General features: G+C 41.1%; 1 protein-coding gene across 1 annotated transcript in view; it reads left to right on the plus strand.

Annotated features, from left to right (window-relative positions):
- The window catches only part of EPB41L4B (erythrocyte membrane protein band 4.1 like 4B), a 129,175-nt gene that overhangs the window by 89,537 nt on the left and 20,444 nt on the right, over window positions 1–19,194 (plus strand). Inside the window, exons 7-12 of the mRNA XM_018560667.1 lie at window positions 4,233–4,353; window positions 9,487–9,574; window positions 12,348–12,436; window positions 14,984–15,053; window positions 15,143–15,312; window positions 18,291–18,400. Of these exons, the coding sequence (XP_018416169.1) occupies window positions 4,233–4,353; window positions 9,487–9,574; window positions 12,348–12,436; window positions 14,984–15,053; window positions 15,143–15,312; window positions 18,291–18,400 (648 nt within the window). The remainder of the gene's footprint in view (window positions 1–4,232; window positions 4,354–9,486; window positions 9,575–12,347; window positions 12,437–14,983; window positions 15,054–15,142; window positions 15,313–18,290; window positions 18,401–19,194) is intronic.

A 19,194-nucleotide genomic window follows, 5' to 3' on the forward strand; every position in this document is an offset into this window, starting at 1 on the left:
CATGCACGTGTGGCACAGTTGAGCGCATGTGGGTGAGGAGGTGCGCTTCGGGTGCCATTCAAATGAATGGCAATGCACCTCCCACATAGTAACACAAAGTAGGTGCGTTGCGCGGTAGAGTGCGGTAATCACAGAGAACCATGTGAATAATGCATGTAGTGTGAACAAGCCCTCAGAGGACACCCAGATGAACACAAAGCTGTTCTCCTTTAACCTCATGTGCGGATTATGCTTTTGAACATTGTTGTTGCCAGGATTTATTCAGCTTGCAATTCTTTGCATTTTATAAACCCACAGCTATGCAGTAGGGAATATGGCAGTTGTATTCGGTCGAATGTTGTCACCTGGAGCACCTGGTACTGCCGTTACTTGAAAGCAAGTGTAGACATTCCACCATATCAAACCAGTTCTATGCAGTATTACTAGTGGAATACGGAAAGTTGGTAGACCTTAAGGGCCTGTTCACACCAAGCCCTTACATTCACTACTTTTTTTCAACCACACCGCAATGCAGGGCATTGAGGTACCAAGCGTTGCAGCATGGTGGAGCACATTGCAGCCAAGAGGTGTGTTCAGGGTGCCGTTCAAATGAATGGCAACACACCTGCCGCACTGTAACGCATGGTGGGTGCATTTCACTGTACTGTGCGACTGTACATGGAACTGTGCGATTAACACAGCCTTGGTGTGATTGGGCCCTGAAAGACGACCATTTTTTCTGTGTATGAAATGTTGGCTTTAGTCTCTTGAGCAAATTATAACTGAATGTGTATTCAGCTGTTGTTCCAGGCATGTTGGCACAGAAAATCAGGAAAAGCTGATTCCTCGGGAATCAGTATTATTTCACATATTATCTATTTAATACAATTCCCCTTCTATACTGCTTTTATAAATACACGTACATTTAGGTCAATATTCTTTCCTCATCGAAAGTAAGTTTAAAGCCAAGCAAATGAGAGGCTGAAGAACAAAGGGAGCTCCCGCGATTGTAATGACACCAACTTAAAACCCTGTGATTTGTACATAATTGTATAGGTCATATGGCATATTATTGTACAGATGAACACACACTTAATATAAATGAAAAATATTTTTTTGTTTCCATGGTAGCTGTTAAGAGAGACAAAACGTTTCAGCTAAGATTTATCTTTTGTCAATTTCACCCCTGATTACAGTCTTTACTCCAAAATTCTTATTTCTTGGTGTTTCTGTAATGATATATTACAGTACAGTATAGTTTGCTGAGTAATTGGAGTCAACTGTAGTGATAACAAGGTAATAATGGCATATAATTTTTTTTTTTAAAAACCTTCATTTTGTTGGACCTTTCTCAGAACATTTTAGGTAATGAACATGGATAGCACTGGCTGATGACTATGTATTGCAATGGAACGTTTATTTAAATCTTGTAATACCTACAGAGGGACACAATTCCCTGACAAAAACAACCATGACTTGCAACATGTGTGGGCTGTGCCAGATAACGCATTCATTTAATTGTAGATTACAAAGCAGCTTCATTGTTTGTGAAGGAAACTAATTATGTTTTAATGTCACAACCACCGATGATTCTTTTTCTCCCTATTGAGACTTGATTATTGCATGGTGTCAGTCTTTCCAACACCTTCATTTTATTTTTTAGACAGCTATCAGTTGTGTGCCTTTTGATTAGATTGTGCATTGCAGTTTTATTTTGCTTAAAGAGCACTCATAAAATGATTGGAATATTATTGTATGATTACAGACCACAGGCTGCTCCCAAAATTCAAACATTTTGAAATATTACATGCGTGGCTCAGTGCACACAGAAGCCAATATGCAGGGAGGCAGCATTTATGACAAGACACCTACAGAGTATCATCTGTCCCTTTTTTAATAGCTTTACTTCCATGTTAACTTGATTATGACTAATTTGTTTTTAAATATTTTAAGGGCATATAAGGCTTTAATAAACCCCTGTTTTTATAAAAACCCTGTGCTTTCTATTTGAATTGCAGGCTGACAAATGCACTTAAATGATGACAAAAAAATGTATACTGTATGTGACCGTTACATAATTAAACAGAGGCACAATGCCATCTTTAGGCTGCAGTGTCATAGCTGATCATGTGATCACATGATTGGGAACAACTCCGGTTGTTCCTGATCTTTATTGTGAATTAGAGCTGTCAGAGACTAGTCTGACAGGTAGAAGCCATGCACAGTGTTAGCTGCTACTATCAAATGGAAGATGTAGAGTAATGTACCCTTAATAAAGAGCATCTTACAGGGGAATGTTAAAGGAGAACTATGAGATGAGTGATTTCCACTCACCTCATAGTTCTAGCCGACCTGTGACAATGAGACTGTCACAGGTCGGCTCAGTAGATCGGGAGGTGAGCGAACACATACCCGGTTCGCTCACCTCTCGATCCTGTCGCGGCTCTCTGCCGTGACAGGGGGAGGGGCTGGATTCCCCTCTTCCCCGCTCCGATCTGCCAGCGCTGACTGGCGGAACGAACGGGGGAGGGGGCGGGTACAGACGGCTCTGCCTCTAGGAAGGCAGAGCCAGCTGTCACTCACACAGCTGGGCGGATCCAGACATAATTGTCGGGATCCGCTTCAGCTGCGGCGTCTCAGTATACCGCGAGCTGTAGCTCGCGGTATACTGAGCTTAGGGTAACGGGAGGACGCTAGTTTGTGTCCTGCCGTTACCCTAAGGAGAACTATGGGGAAAAACACTGACCCCATAGTTCTCCTTTAATCTACAGATTGTGTTTGGGAAGGGGTTAAAAAAAAATCTATGGTGAGAGAAACATGAATGCTGCCAGTGCAACCATTCTCTCTTACAATGTTTTTGCTTGGATGTCATTTTGAATCTTGCTCCAATACGCAAGACACTAACCTATAGCAAGCATGTACGTAGGGACATATGACGTATCTCTGACTTTCTCTTCCTGCATTTTTTTTTGTAAATTCATTATTTAGAAGACAAAGTTATATACAGAAAACCAAAAAGTGGTGTCCATAGAAAGTTTGGCATACAAAGAGCCGTCATCAGGAACAGACTCAAATAAACAAACAGCATCAACTAGCCATTCTTCCTGCATTTTTGATCGTTGATAATGCCTTAAAATATATTGAAGCCAGAAGTACAGCATGAGAGTCACGAAATTAGCATTTTTTTGAAGGAGATCAGGAATGATATAATTTAATTGATTAGATTCTGCCGCATTTTAATTGCAAAAGTTTTGGGGAAAAATACAGTATTGGATTGTAAGCTCCTTGGGGGCAGGATTTGATGCGAATGTACAGTATGTAAAGTGCTGCATTAATTGTCAATGCTGTATAAATACCCATTTAAAATAATATAAGGCATATACAGCAGAATATTCTGTAGAATGAGCTGCAAGACTAAAGAATAAGCTACCTACCCTATTACACTACTTCCATTGTATCTGCATAGGTAAAATATAGTCTCTTTCCCAGTCTTATAACATTTTAACTAAGGGCGGATTACTATATCTCCCTTTTACATCCTGGAACTCTGGCACATGTGACTAGGAAATGTGACCATGCACATCATCTCAAGGGAGGAAATGCCTTTCCCTGAGATCTCATGAGATTACAGATGAGTTTTCCCTGCAATGCTCTGCTAAAGTAACCTTCCCAGTATGCAATGTTGGGGCACATTACATAATTTGTTCTAAAGTGGACCAGGAAGTAGAAAAGAAACAATTGTAAGTAAAATAAAAATATGTTTGTTTAACTAATGAATGTAAGATGATTTCATATCCGCACGAGGAGCTGTATGCTGATGTGATTTTTAGCCAGAGGGGGTGGAAGCCACTTTAAATGAAACGTTGTTTCGAAAGTTTAAAGATTAAATAAGGTCACTGTGATGGTGAAGTTGAAAACTAAAACCCCTTTTCGAAGAGAAGTGATTGACGGAACGGTAATTGTAGATGATATCTTCTTATGATATATTTACCAATGATGCTTTGGTCGTTGCCTTAAGTAAATACCATTTCTATGTGTAAAAAAAAATTACCTTCATGCTTTTAGAAATTTGCTGGATTCTGGGTCTTTGGACAGCAAATTCAATTAGTTTATTTTAGTGTTACCTCACTCATCTCTCACTTGAAGAAGAATCAATTGCATGTAGTAGGCCCATTATTTGTATGGGTCTGGACTAACTTTCAGACATTTCATAGTTTTGGTGCATTTTAAGTTTATTTTATCTTATTTTTCAGCGGAACTTGGTGAGTGTGAACTTTCCGAATATACACCAGAACTTGTGTCTGAATTTCGATTTATTCCAAATCAAACTGAATCTCTGGAGCTTGATATTTTCCAGAAGTGGAGAGAATGTAGGTACGTGGGTTTAATTTCTGAAGATGGACTAAATGTTCATGTAGAAGGTAATTTTGGTGGCATAATAGATGGGTTTACCCTAAATTGAACCATGATAATACTGTCGAGATCCACCCAGCCGGCTGATCGACAGCTGGTTCTGCTTATCTGGAGGCAGAGCCAGTTGTGCCAGCCCCCTCCCACGTCCGTTCCACCACTCAGCGCTGGGGGATCGGAGAGGGAAGGGGGGAATCCCTGCGCGGAGCGGTGACTGACAGTCACCGCTCTCTGCAGGGAGATGAGTGGGAAGGGAGCGAGCGACGGTATGTGTCCGCTCACTTCCCAATCTATAAAGTCGACGTGACAGTTTCAATGTCACATGTCGGCTCTTACTATGAGGATGAGTGGAAATCACTCGCCTCCATAGTTCTCCTTTAAATTAGGGATTATGTTTGTGATTTAGTTTAAGTGCTGCAGAGTATAATACATTAGTTTCTCTTGCATTTTCTGGATGGACACAGCGGAAATCTTGAATTTCTTACCAATGCAGGAATAGTGCCACCTGCAGGAGTAGGACACTGGGGGCATAAAACAAAGCACAGCCAACAGGTGGCCTCTGAGGGTGGCCAAACCCCCCATCTGCTAGAGACGGCTCAGTTTTTCACCTAGTGTCAAGGAGTAAGGACCTATGCTCCCTGCTGGGAATAATAGTTCCCTTTTTTCTTTTGCAGGGAACTCCTTTCTTTTTTTCTTTATTTCAGTACCTTCAGTCAATGACTGAGCTGGGTGACAGGCTGAATTATATAGACCATTGTAGTCTCCTCATCTCAGCATTTGAGTGCATGCAGATACCTAGCTAAGTGTAGGGCCTGCTGCGAAAGCACAATTCTAGATATAAGGGCAACCTGTGAGATATCACGGGGGATATGCATGACTGAGTGACTTGTTGCTGTGTCGCAGTGCCCCCTAGACAGACCGTGCCCACATTCCGGCAGGAGGTCTCAGGGATGATGGTACACCCTCTTTCATCGTATAAAGGTGAGGTAAGTACAACAGAACACCCACCTTTCCTCCTAGGTGGCCTAAACTGGTCTTGGGTACCCTTTTGTCACCTAGCCCCTGTACTGTCCATTCAGTTCTTGGTGCAATACACTGCTTGTTTCTGCAGGGCATGTCAGCCCTAGGCGGCTGGTGGTTTTCCCATTCATTTATACAGTCAGTGTTCTCAGACTTACTCTGTATGCTTGCTTGCGCCATGTGCAGCCTGGCTCTAGGGGACATGTTGGGGTGGCAGTAATGCTGTAAATGGGCATGGCAGTGGCCATATTGTGTATGAGCTGGTGCTTGTTGGTGGGCAGTGGCTGATGACATCACACCTGGCGTCCTTCTGATGTTGTGGGGGTTGCGGACGGCTTCTTCATGTGGGTGTAAGGCCATAGTGCTCCTTCTCTGCCCCGTCTTCTGCTAACTCTGGATGGTCAAGGTTCTCCTCCCAGGTTTCCCAGCTGCTGCAGCATGTATATGTATGGAGCGATCGCAGGTGCACCAAGATGTACTCAGGAATGAGGTCAGGTCATTTCTGAGCCTGATGAAGGGGACTCTGCGCAGCCCCGAAAGCACTTGTGTCCATTTATTGATATACATTTGTCACTCAAAAACACGTTTTTTTTTTGGCTTTGACACATTATCCTGGTGTACTGGTGATGTCTTTATCAAGTTAACTGTCCGCGTTGCCATCCGAGGGTCACTGCAAGCACCCACTTTAATTGAATGTGAGATCCAGTAAAGAGTGCAGCAAGTTATTTTCCTATTGTAGGACGTACTCAATGACCCCAGTTCTCAGTCACACTTGAAATTGAGACACTATGTGATCCATCAAGGTTTTGGAAGCATGCAGCACATATGCTGGATCTATGGTCCGGTGATTCTCTTTGACCCTACCTGATATCCACTATGCTTCACTGTTCGGAGAGACTGTTCCAGCTTTGTTGCTGCGATGCTTACCACCTTTTAGAATGGTCAAGTAGCCTTTTGGCTTCTACTATTGCTACTATCTGACTAGAATCCCTTGGAGCTGCTAGGTCTCCATATCCCCTTGATGCACATGCTGTTCCCAGATTTCTTTGGAGGCTGGTAGAACTCTGATACTCTTTTTACGCTATTTTTACTTTTAAGGTCCATTTCTCATTGGGGAGTCCTTTATCAGAAATGAGCTGTTACTACTGTCGATTTGATGGTGTTCCGTCTTACTACAGCACTGACACTTCTTAAAGGACATGTTTGTTAATGTTCCTGTAGTTTGTCTGCTGGGAGATGCATTCCCAACCATGTTTATTCTGGCAGAGACTGGGTTTGCAGCATAACATGACTGTGATGCTAGTTTGCAGGGGCTGCCGTGGTCACTCTCATAGGGGATGTCACTGGAAGTAAGAGTACTTGTACTCCCTATTGAGTGAAGCCTCTCTTTGGCTGCAACAAGTTGTTTCTATGTACTGCGTTGTAACTAACTGAGCTGCCTCTAGCAGATAGGGGGTCTTGCCACAGTCGGTGGCTGCCCCCAGGCTGTGCTTTTGGGGGTTTTTTCCCCTAGTGTCCTACTCCTGTAGGTGGTGCTATAAACCCATTGGTAAGAAATTCAAGATTTCTCCTGTGTCCTTCAATGAATAGAAAGAAAAATATTTTTTTCGGAAAGTACAAAATTCCTATTTTTCCAGGTATGTGGGAAGTATAAAACCTGTCATGAAACCTGTTCTTTTAGAGTTAATTTTTTGATGTACTGCATGCAACACAGTAAGGATCTTGGTTGTAAAATTGCAGAAAAGAGAAATTAATAGCCTCCACAGTAACCAGAGATAATATAGCAGATGGGGGGTTTTTTTGAGCAAGGAGCTAAAATTAATCTTGTGTTGAAATGTGGTAGCTATGGACAACACCTCCATATGCACACCCCTGCTCGGGAACATCACAATGCCTGATAAACCCTCTTAAGAGAGTACTGGAAGCACTGGAGTGACAAAATCAAACATGTCCTGACAGCTTGTATTATCCGTTTGCTAAACCTGCTAGTGTAGTATTGTCAGTGTTCCTACCGGTTTAGTTTGCAGGAAACCTGTAGTGAGAAAAACAAGGCTTTAATTGCTGAACTCTCTCTGAAAATAAGGACAGTAAGGCCTCTGACCTAAATACACTCTGATCTATTAAAATGGAAGAAACATGCAGAGAATTAAGTCGGCACAGTCAGAATTCATGATCTGCATGCTTTTTGAGGTGTGTTCCTCAGAAAGGGAAGTGTTTGAACAGAACACTAAATATTAGACAGAGTTCACAGCTGCCTTGGTTAAAGACATTCCAATTTTCTGCAAACAAACCAATCCAAATGTTCAGCTCATACTGCAGAGAAAAGATGCAGTTGGAGAATTGTGTAAATATGTTAGTGTGATTATCCCAAGATTTGCATCTTCCATGTAAACCACTGGGATTATGTTCAACCTCAGATGTTGGACAGGCTATAAATTGCACTTTGGTCTACAATGATGGTCTTTACTTTCAAAGGTCTTTACTTTCTAATACCTCCTACGAGGAAACATATAAAATAGATATCAATATGCTGTATGTAAAGTATTTGAAACAAAAATTCTAACCAAGATCATTTTTCAATTTAATCTTAAAGCTTGTAGTTAAAAACACATAAAATACACATTCTGCAACGCTCTGCGTCCATTACTGGCAGCTGCTCACTCTAATATTTGGCAACTGTACCTTCTGGTAAAACATGGTACACTGTTCCATGTATACAATTTAAATGAACTATAATTGTAATCGGTTTTATTTTTAGAATGGGAAATATTTACATGTTTACCTATACACATTTGATGATCTGTAAACCCCAGAGCCACATAGAGGTTTGATCCAAATTTGGCGTTATCTATATTGCTTTGACTAAACTAGAAACATTTGTAGAATTCAACGGACCTCATCCAATACACAAAATAGACACAAAAACTCGGGAAAAATAAACAAAATAGTACAATGAGATACTCTGACTTCAAAGAATCATGTAATGCAAGGAACAGTGTACGATGTCTTCGATAGTACAGTTGCCAAAAAATTCATTTAGCAACAGTTTAACTTAATAGTGATGGATGCACAGTGTGTTTCATGTGTTCTCAATTATAAGCTTCATGATTAATAGATATAAAGTGATCTTGGTTATAATTGTTTAGCGATTTTACATATGTTGATACCTATTATACATTTTCCCTCGTGGAGGAAGTATTACAACGTTAAGACCTTTTGAATGGTGTGTTATTATATTTGTATGATATACCGATTTATGATGAAAATATGTATGTAGGTATTTATATTTTTCCAACCAGCCTTGGTCTCTTCTTGAGTGTTGGTTCTCAATCTGTGCCATAACTGGTGTGCAGGAGTTTTTAAAGATATACTTGCAAACTTCAATCTCAGTGTCCCATTCCTAGAGACCCTGTCACCAGACCATTCATTTTAGCAAAACTCTTGTAATAAGATATGTATTTTGTGCATGTTGTTTTTATCGTAAATTCCTGTATAGAATTACAAAAACCCTGAGACTGCTGCTGGGTGCCGCCATATTGGATGTGAGGTCAGCAGTACCAGCAGATTTAGAGCTGTCACTCAAATGACACTTTATAATATTCTCCTTTTGCTTTTCTTCCAGAAGCTACATAAAGGGTATATAGGAAAGTGAAGGGCCTGGACCAGCACAGAAAGTACTTAAACACTCTCAGAAGAGGAGAGGGTTAGGGTGTGCAAGTAGGGAGGGGGCTGTGATAGGAAAAGCACTTGTAAATGTTTCTAGCAAGCTCAAATACACATTGCAAGTGAATAAAAAAATAATTTATGGCAAGAAAAGATACTGTAAGCAAGCATTTCAAATATTTTATTTGTCTTTGCTTTTTACCTGCAATTTTTCTTCATTGGTGACGAGGTCTCTTTAAAGGCATAGCAGCCATATTGTACAAAGGACACTGATCCAATAAAGGGCTGGCTGCATGAAAGACGAAAAAGTTTTAGAAGTAGGAAATAACTCATGAAAGAGTTTAAAATGTGTTTTCTTCCTTTTTTTGTTTTTAACTATTTACTTAATCTGTTTTTTTCCCCCCTCATTCTAAGGGGTAAAACACCAGCCCAGGCCGAGCTATGTTACTTGAATAAAGCGAAGTGGTTAGAGATGTATGGGGTTGATATGCACATTGTTAAGGTAAATATTTTCTTCTTTTGCTTTCATAGCACAATTTGTATACAATTATTTTTAATTTAATGAACATGGTGTGCACTTGGTGCATTGCTATTCTCGAAAAATAAAAAGTGTTTTCATTATTTTAATAAGATAGGTATTATGTAATTTTACTAACTTTTACAAATCAAATCAGTAAGGGCTAAACTACATGGGTAATTTTTATATCTTGCTAATGAGCAATTTAACCATTTTGTTAAAGAGGAACTTTACCCATATCTTCAACATAACAAAGGCACCTTTAGAAATGTATAGTAATGACAATTTACAAACACATACTTATAGATAATTCCAGGCTTTTTATTTTAACAAAGGGCTAGTCACTATTAGTGATGGGCTCGGGCGTGTTCGCAACTCCGCGTGCCAAGCCCGCCAGGAAGCTGGCAGCGCTAATCACAGTCACGGAGACATTTCCCGATCTCTGCAGCTCCGGACCGGGATAATGTCTCAGTACCTGTGATTGGCGCTGCGCTGCTGTCAGCTTCCTGGCGGGCTCGGCACGTGGAGCTGTGAACACGCCCGAGCCCTTCACTAGTCACTATATCCCCCTACCTATACTTCCTGGAACTCTGGCACATGTGACCATACACATCATCTCAGGGGAGGAAAATGCTTTTCCCTGAGATCTTGTGAGATTGCAGATGAGATTTCCCAACAATGCTCTGCTGATGTAACCTTTCCAGGATGCAACACTTAGGCACGATTACATAATTTGTGCCAGAGTGGACCAGGAAATGGGGGGGAAAGAAATTGTAACTAAAATAAAAATATATTTGTTTAGCTATTAACTGAATGTAAGATTTCATATGAGTATGCAGAGTTGCATGCTGATGATATTTTTAGTCAAAGGGGGTAAAAGTCCACTTTAATAACTAGCTAAATGGTAGAAATGAGTGTATTGCCCACAAGAGACTAAATTGATCAGTAATTAAGGTTAAAACTATAATAGTTCAAAGAGAACTATGGCCCAACCTTTCTTTTTTTCTTTCTGGTCATCGTTCTCTTTAGGGTCACAGGAGGACATATGCTAATGTCCTCGCATGACCCAAAACTCGCTATATGCTGACAGCGCAGAGCTACGCTGCAGCCGGGATAGATCCCGACAATATTGTTGGGATCCACCCCGCTGCCTGATTGACAACTGGCTCTGCCTCTCTAGAGGCAGAGCCAGCTGTGCCCACCCTCCTCCCCCATCCATCAGTCAGTGCTGGAGGATCGGAGAGGGGAAGGGGGAATACCTGTGGGGAGCGGTGACTGAGGAAGATGATCAGGAACTGAGTGATTGGCGGAATATTGTAGTTCTACAATACAACAGAGTTTATGCTGCCAGACCCTCTATGTAATATAAACTATCCTGAACCAGGCAATGCAGCTCTTGTGTCTTTCTGCTCTTCTATGAAGAGAAGGAGTCGTAGTACCCTGCAATGATATATATGCAAATTTTAGTCAACCCAACAAAGCCTTAGCACTAGGGCCCATGATTCTGTAAAAAAAAAAAAAACACCATACTGATATCAGTTATTTTCAATGACATCCTGTATAATTCAAAAATATTAATACTTAATATCAATATATCATGAATGTATTCTTAATATACAAGCTTCGTAAGTAACTGAATTTGACATGGTATCACCTGCTTGCAATCCCCTCTACAGTATAGTTCATTCTGAGAGAAATGCAACACTAGGAGCCAATTAGTTGTTCTACTATGCTAAAAAGGGACATGCTGATAAGAGGTGCGAGTCCCATGACAGAGATGAGCTTATAAGTCTGCTACTTCTCCTTTCACTGTCCATTCACAGGCTGGGGGAGGGACAAGACCTGTAAGTGTCACTTCAGCAGGTAAAAATACATTCTCCTGCCAGACAGGGCTGTGTAAATCTCAGGACTGGATGGCCAGAATTAAATATCCTTTGGCAGGAAAAACAGCTTTCATATAGGTGTTCTGTGTGTTTTTAGCTGTTTAAATTGAGTTCAGCTTTGTCACTGGGACAGTGTAAATTTGGGGCCTAATGGTGTCATATTTGGTGTCATTAGTATGAGAAAATCTAGACAGTATTTGAAATGTAGACGTCAATTTTTGCATGACCACCCTCCAAAGGTTCATTACTGAGTTTATTGTAAAAAGTTGATGAAGGAGCAGGAAGTCACTGGTCACTTTACTGATGATCTGTGAAGAGTTAGATTGGTACCTGTTTTGATTTTATACAGGTCCTAAAAGATTCACTTTAATGCTGGAACGTTGTCTTGGATACATCAGGTAGGTGTATGAAACAAAACACAGGCCTATTGGTAGGCATGCAGTTTTTAGTGCACGGTACTGCAGAAACATTTGCTGTCAAGATGACCAGCCATGAATAAGCTAGAGCAGGGCTAGGTAACATTGGCACTCCAGCTGTGGCGGAACTATAAATCCTATCATGCCTCTACATTTAGGAGTCGTAGCCTTGTAAAGCCTCATGGGGCTTGTAGTTCTACAAAAGCTAAGCCAAGTTAACTACCGCTGCACAAGAGTGTTTAACCAGAAGGAGGAGTCTAAAATGTCACTTTTTTCAGAAAAAGGGGAGGGTGGTAAATTTTTCAAATGTGCAATAGTATTTTAATCTATTTTAAGTCTAGTTTTGTGTATGTTTGTGATCTTGCATCTGTTACCCTGGACAGCGGACTGACATTTGTGCATGTTTTCACTGGCTTCCTAATTGACTATTTATTTTTGTTTTATTGTGTTGCTGTTTAGGGTAAAGATGGCTGTGACTATGCACTTGGACTGACCCCAACAGGCATCTTAATATTTGAGGGCTCAAACAAAATTGGTTTATTCTTCTGGTAATGACATCCTTTTTATGCCACTTCTTGTTGCTTCTGTTTTTTCTTTAGCTTGACTCTGCAGTAAATATTCCTTTACAAATGCAGAGTGTAATAATGACTAGCACTTTGAAAGCTTTGAAATAAAATCAAGTCACAGAATGTTTTCTCCATAGGAAATACCCTTGGAGATGTCGCTTAAAGGAGCTCTAAAAAAATCATAAGGATACTTCTGGGGAAATGCATAAGCTTCCCAAATAGTTTAGAAGACTGCATTTGTATTACATTTGGTGCACTGCAACTAAACTATAACGCAATAGGAATGCTGTAGTGCTCACTGTATGTAATTTATAAAAGACTGAAGAGAAGACATTTATGATATACACTTTAAAATAAAAGGGGTATATAAAGTAGCGCAAATGAAAATTGGTGAGGGTAAACTTACACCATGATTATTAATGAAGACAATTGCCTCGGGCCAAGTTACCTCTATCATAAGATGGTATGAAATGTTCATACATCCCAGTGACACATCACAATGATATATGCTTTATATTTATATGCTTTATATTAGAATTATCAAATATGGACACTGCAAAACAGTAGCATTATGATAGAAAGTGTAAGATCATGGAAAAACATTATTACTGCATAACAGTACTAACTGTATTTGAGGATGCCTGACTTTGTAAAGTAACAAAGCTCTACAGAAACAGTACATGTAAAATAATTGTGCCATAAAATTCATTACCAATTAAAGTTGCACACCTGAATCAAAGCATCTGTGAACGAGGAGCAGCAAAGTGTTTTACCTAAATTGGAGCCTGTAATGATCAACGCTAAAGCAGAAGTACCTATACAGGCTAGGAGATGGAGGCCTTGCATTTGACTTGATGTAGTTAAACCAGACATGATTGTTATATTCTGATTTCACAACCTACTTTTCAGTTTGCTTGTAACTATGCAATGTGGAGGGCTCCTTTTGATATGTATCCAGTCAGGCAGTCCCCTGCACTACATAGTTAATGGTAAATCTAAAAAAGATTATACACTCTGATTATGACATGTTGCCAGGCTTAAGCTCTCTATCATGCACCGAGTGAATCTGCATAATTTGGCACAGGTAGCATCCAGTATGAACTCCCCTACTGAAAACGCCAAATGTCAGGATCAAGCTAAAAATATAAGACCGCAGTAACCATTCTACCATGACATGTGCATGCATGTACATCGCGAGATGTTTCATCACATTGCAAAACTTTATCAGGATATTTTGTTTTGACTGGAAATCACATGTAATATGTACCTTGTACGTTCAATCTCTTTCTATCAATCATTTGCTCAGGAACAGTGTGTTGTAAGTGATTAGCTGTTGGCTAGCATTGTCATATTTTTTATTGTTTCATTCATGGCAAGACAGGAGTTGTTATATTTAGGGAGGTCCCCATACCACTTTTTCAAGACCAAGTACAAGTACTTTCTCTCAGGTACTTGCCGATACCAATTACCATAACTTTTTCTTAAAGGGAAATACAGACTAATGATTTTAGGGCAGTTTCCAGGTTGATTCCAGATCTCACCAAGCTACTTCCAGCTCTCACCATGGGTGCGTACAGATGTCACCAGGGCTGCCTATTGGGTCTCTCCAGGGACGCGTACAGATGTCACTGGGGCTACCTATGGGTCTCTCCACGGCTCTGGGGACAGGTGATGGGCTGAACGGGTGCGTAGTGAGCCAAATGGAGCAGGTGCCTGTCTTGTGCCTACTTTGAGGCTGTATTCACGGTGCGGGGCTACCTCAAACTGTGCCTGCACCGGGAAAGAGGAGGAGATGTGGGACCAGGCAGGCAGTGTCAAAGACAGCTACTGTAAGGTTCATGGAAGGCTGCGTCAGGCCCCCACAAGCGGGGGACCTCGGCAGCCGATCCGATTAAAAAATTTAAAGGGCCGTTGTCGGCCTTTTAGTATCGGGGCAGTTTCACGCGTCCATGTACGCGTGAAAATGCCCTGTATCGGCCCCGATACTAGTATTTAGGACATCCCTAGTTTTATTTTAGAACATTCAGTTTGAACATACATCGTGGTTCTTAATATGACAATAGTCACTAAACCAATGTGCAAAAATCCACAAAATACTTTTGGCCTATAAATTGCCACTGACCAGGCTCGCCATTCACATAGGGCAACACAAAATGCTTTAGATAACAGAATTTTATTGAACTTTAAATTTAAGATCAGTACAGAGTAATAAAACATCCTTAGCTCTAATAGGTTTCTGGTATTTTAGGCCAGACGTAATCTTTGTGCTTCTTTTTTTTTTATGTTTTCCGATAAAAATTGATATAACATATATAGTTACTACAAGTCATTGTAATGTGCAGGGCAGCTGTGAGATTCTATATTCACCATGAAAAATATAAAATACGCTTCCTGAAAGGCAAGGGAGCTTTGTAGACAGTAGTTCCTGGTAAGTCTATTACTATCTCTTCTTACTAGTATTTAAGGACAATGGCTTTTTTAGACGTCTTCTCAAACCTTAACTAACAGTGCCTGTATTCTTGTTACTAGGCCTAAAATTACCAAAATGGATTTTAAGAAAAGCAAATTAACCCTTGTTGTTTTAGAAGATGATGAGCAGGTAAGATTTACTGACTGTTATTTAGCAAGTTATAAGCAAGCTGATGTCACATGCCTTATGTCACCCAACTTTTCCTTCTCTCACTGTAGAATAGGGAACAGGAACATACGTTTGTTTTTCGCTTGGATAACTCTAAAGCATGTAAACATTTGTGGAAATGTGCAGTGGAGCATCACGCTTTTTTCAGGCTAAGAACCCCAGCAAATACAAAATCTACTCGATCTGACTTTATTAGATTGGGATCAAGGTTCAGATTCAGGTAAACTCTTACTTTGATAGTTGCCAAATTAAAACCTTAATGATGCGGCTATTTGGGTTAAGCAAGGAAATTATGACAAGCTTTGTGTATATTTTGTGTCATCTGCTCTTGCAAACCCTTATAGCCAACTAAGATTTGTGACAGATTTACCATTGACTGTACTTTCATGAGTTTTCTACTTAAACTATGCATAGACATAGGAAGGACCTTTTATATTATGTATCAGTTATAATTCTAATCTGCTGATGGAAGACTTAATGACTCAAGCTGCGGGCAAATCTATCTCTTTATGTCTCTCACTGTTGAAGTTTTTCACTGCCTTGCTATGCATCAAAGTTTATAAATCATCATCTACTGAAACCTTTATATAGAGGGACAACAAACAACTGTAAAAATGGCTTTGTTTATATTTTTCCTATCTGCACTGTTCAAAAATACATTTAGAAACCATGTTGCTTAGTGTCCCTGGATGTTTTAAAGGGCTTATATGTTTTAAAAATAAAGAGCATTAAATAAAACATTATACATAAACTATAAGAAAAGACAGCTGTATTTTCTAACATAGAATATAAAATGCTCCAAAAATGGCTAATATTGCTGCAATAGAAACATAGATCCAACGTAAGTCTAAATAAAATATTAATCCTGCAGCACGGTTTGTAAATGATCTCAAACTCTTTTTGTGGTCTTAGGCTGGCCAGCACGCAGCAGGGAAGGACAGCTGCTCTCACCGTGAGAGCGGTTGTCTCTCTGCAGCGGCTCGAAAGGCCAACCACCCCCTCCAGTTAGGAGATGAGCGTAAACCATACAGGCCATAACAAGTAAGAGTTTGCAGGATTAATATTTTTAGCAGCTTAATTTAACTTTTTTTTTTGTAGAAGATGCAATTGGCTTAATTTTCTATCCATCTCTGGATGGGGTTGACCTAAACTAGAGGTGTTTATGCTGGCTATGCATCTCCCCATCCTCCTTCCAAATTCAGTTTAATAATACACACATCGCAAAGATGGCATTTCATACTTAGGTACTTTTATCATGTAAATTGGTAGCAAAATTAGACGCACCTTTATTGCGTATCAGATTTTTTTTTAATCAGCAAAGTGTATGCGACCCCTTTTGTGTATTTGTGAACCATAGGCCCGCAATCTTTGGCAACCAATTGAATTTCACCTACCATTAGGAAGTGGTCAGGGGCAGCAGGTTTTATATTGCCGTAGTGCTATTTTAGAGCAGCAAAGGGAAGAATTTATGGATCAAACAAATCTGTCCTGGTCTGTCTCACTGCTCCTGTTCAGCATTGCCTTGTTATGCAGAAGTATTGAGCTGGATTGCAGGTGTCACTGAAAGTTGGGGGTTACAGCGCAGAATGCCTCTAGAGCTGCAAAGTCACAGTGCCGTATTAAAGCTCCGCTGGGTTGAATATTTTCTGTGACTAGTTACTCTGTGGTATTTTCCTTTTTATATATATTTCAAAAGTAGTAAAATTGTTTTTTAAATGTAAAATCTAGTTTTCTCTCATATATCTGATTGGCATTCACATTCAAGGCACTTGTGTGATTTTTAGTGACTACTATTGCTTTGAAAATATTGGTAGCACATATCCAGGGGTAGCAACAGAATGCAGGGGCTAAGGCAGAAAAAATAATTGTGGGGCTAAGGTAGATATAAACTGGGAACTAAACTGCATGTGTATAAAATGTCTGCATAGGTTTAAGAAAATGAGATTATCCATAGATCTTTCCATCTATAAATGCTAACTGCCTCCCGAATAGACAGTATAATAGCCCAGCAGCAGCCCAGCACCTTTTGCAGCAGCCAGGGGTGTAACTAGGGTTGCCACCTGTCTGGGTGGACAGTCCTGTTTTGAGTCCTGTATGTGCCTCGTTTGGGTTTCCGGCCTGCTGAAACCCGGACACAAGATGTCACAACGTCAGGCAGACAGCCACAACCTTGGGGTCCTGGTGTTCCAACTTAAGTGCATGGAGGAGGCACAGGACACAGAAGAACGCAGGCACAAGGGTTCTGCTTCAGGCAGATACGTTGCTTGCTATTTCTTCTCGCTCTCTCCCCTGGCTGTCTCTCCTCGTGCTCTCTCCCCTGGCTGTCTCTTCTTGCGCTCTCTCCCCTGGCTGTCTCTCCTCGTGCTCTCTCCCCTGGCTGTCTCTCCTCGTGCTCTCTCCCCTGGCTGTCTCTCCCCTGGCTGTCTCTCCCCTGGCTGTCTCTCCCCTGGCTGTCTCTCCTCGCGCTCTCTCCTGGCTGTCTGGACTCGCATGCTCTCTCTCTCTCCTGGCTGGCTGGCTCAATTCGCTCATTCTCCAGTGGCCCCCAGATCATTTAAGTTTGAGACCCCTGCTTTAGAGGATACGTGTATGTAACAAGAGCATACCCAAAACCAGATGTTGTAGTCCTTGGTCAATACAAGCAGGTTGGAGCCTGAGTATAAACAGCTTGTGGGAGAGTGGTTTAAGTGCACTTTAAAACAAAGTGCACTTTTCTTTTGATCCCTTTTAACTGACGTAACGAATCCCATCCTCCCACTGCTCAGGTGCCTACTTGCTGAGTTCCGACAGGCCTGGCCTCCGTTTGTCTACATCCTGAGACGAACGCCTCCCTCTCCTGGCCGCACCTGCACAGTATATTCCCATTGACCTCTTTAGGGGCACCTCCCAGCCGGGAGCCCTGTGCAAGTCAATGAGGAAGTAATGTACAGGCGCAGCCAGGAGAGGGGAGATTTGCACCGCAAGTTGTAAATAAACAGGCTGGGCCTGTTGGAACTTGGTAAGAATGCATCTGTGCAGGGGGAGGGTGGGATTTGTTAGAAAAGCTTAGAGGATCCAAAAGGATAAGGGCACTTTAAAACAAAGTGCACTTATCCTTTTTGAGTGTGGAAAGAGAACCTCAACTGGCGACCTTTTTCAGAGCATTTTACAGTTGTTTACACCTAATACATTTGCCATAATGACTTCTTCTATTTTTAGTGGGCGAACAGAATACCAGGCAACCCATGCTGGAAGGTTAAGAAGAGCTAGTGCATTTGAGAGACGACCTAGTAAACGATATCCATCAAGAAGACATTCCACTTTTAAAGGTTATCTTATGCTCCTAAACTGTCATCCTCACTCTGTTATGCTTTCTCTTTTTCCTGCCCACGTTCTTTATCTCTCACCAGCTTGTGCTCTTTCTCTTTTGCTTGCATTTGTCCTCTTTCCCACTTATGCTCTCTTGCTTGCACACTCTTTTCCTCTTGAGTGCTCTCGTTTATACTCTATTTCCCACTCACGTTAATGCTTTCTTGCTCATCATTTCTTTTCTCCTATCATACACCCTCTCTTTCCTGCTTGATCTTCCTCTGTCTTTCCTGCTCACTCTCTCTTGTTCTCTTTCCTGCTTTCACTTTCCTGCTCATGCTCTTTACTGCACACACCTTCTCTTTCCCGCTCGTGCTCTCTCTTTTTCCTGCTCGTGTTCTTTCTTTTCCCAATCATGTGCGCTTCTCTGTTTCCCACTTGTGTGTGCTCTCTTTCCCGCTTTTGCATGCGTTCTCTTTTCCACTCATGCTCTCTCGGTTGTGCACACATTCTCTCGGTTGTGCACACATTCTTTTCCTCTTTTGCACACAATATTTGTCCCACTTGTGAATGCGCTCTCTTTCCTTCTCGTGCATGCGCTCTTTCCTGCTCGTGTTTTCTTATTTTTTTTCACTCGCATGCTTTTCCTTTCCCACCCTTCTCCCCCTCTTCTGTGCACACTCAATCCCACTCTTTCCTGTTAATGCCCACTCTGTTCCTCCTGCTTTTTGTCTCTCCCACTTGCTCCCGCTCCCACTCTGTCTCTCCGGCTCAATTTCACTCCCACTCTGTCTCTGCTGCTCATTCCCTCTCT

The sequence above is a fragment of the Nanorana parkeri genome, unplaced genomic scaffold, assembly GCF_000935625.1.
Source record: "Nanorana parkeri isolate BGI_ZX_2015 unplaced genomic scaffold, ASM93562v1 scaffold471, whole genome shotgun sequence".
In the NCBI taxonomy this organism is placed as follows: Eukaryota; Metazoa; Chordata; class Amphibia; order Anura; family Dicroglossidae; genus Nanorana; species Nanorana parkeri.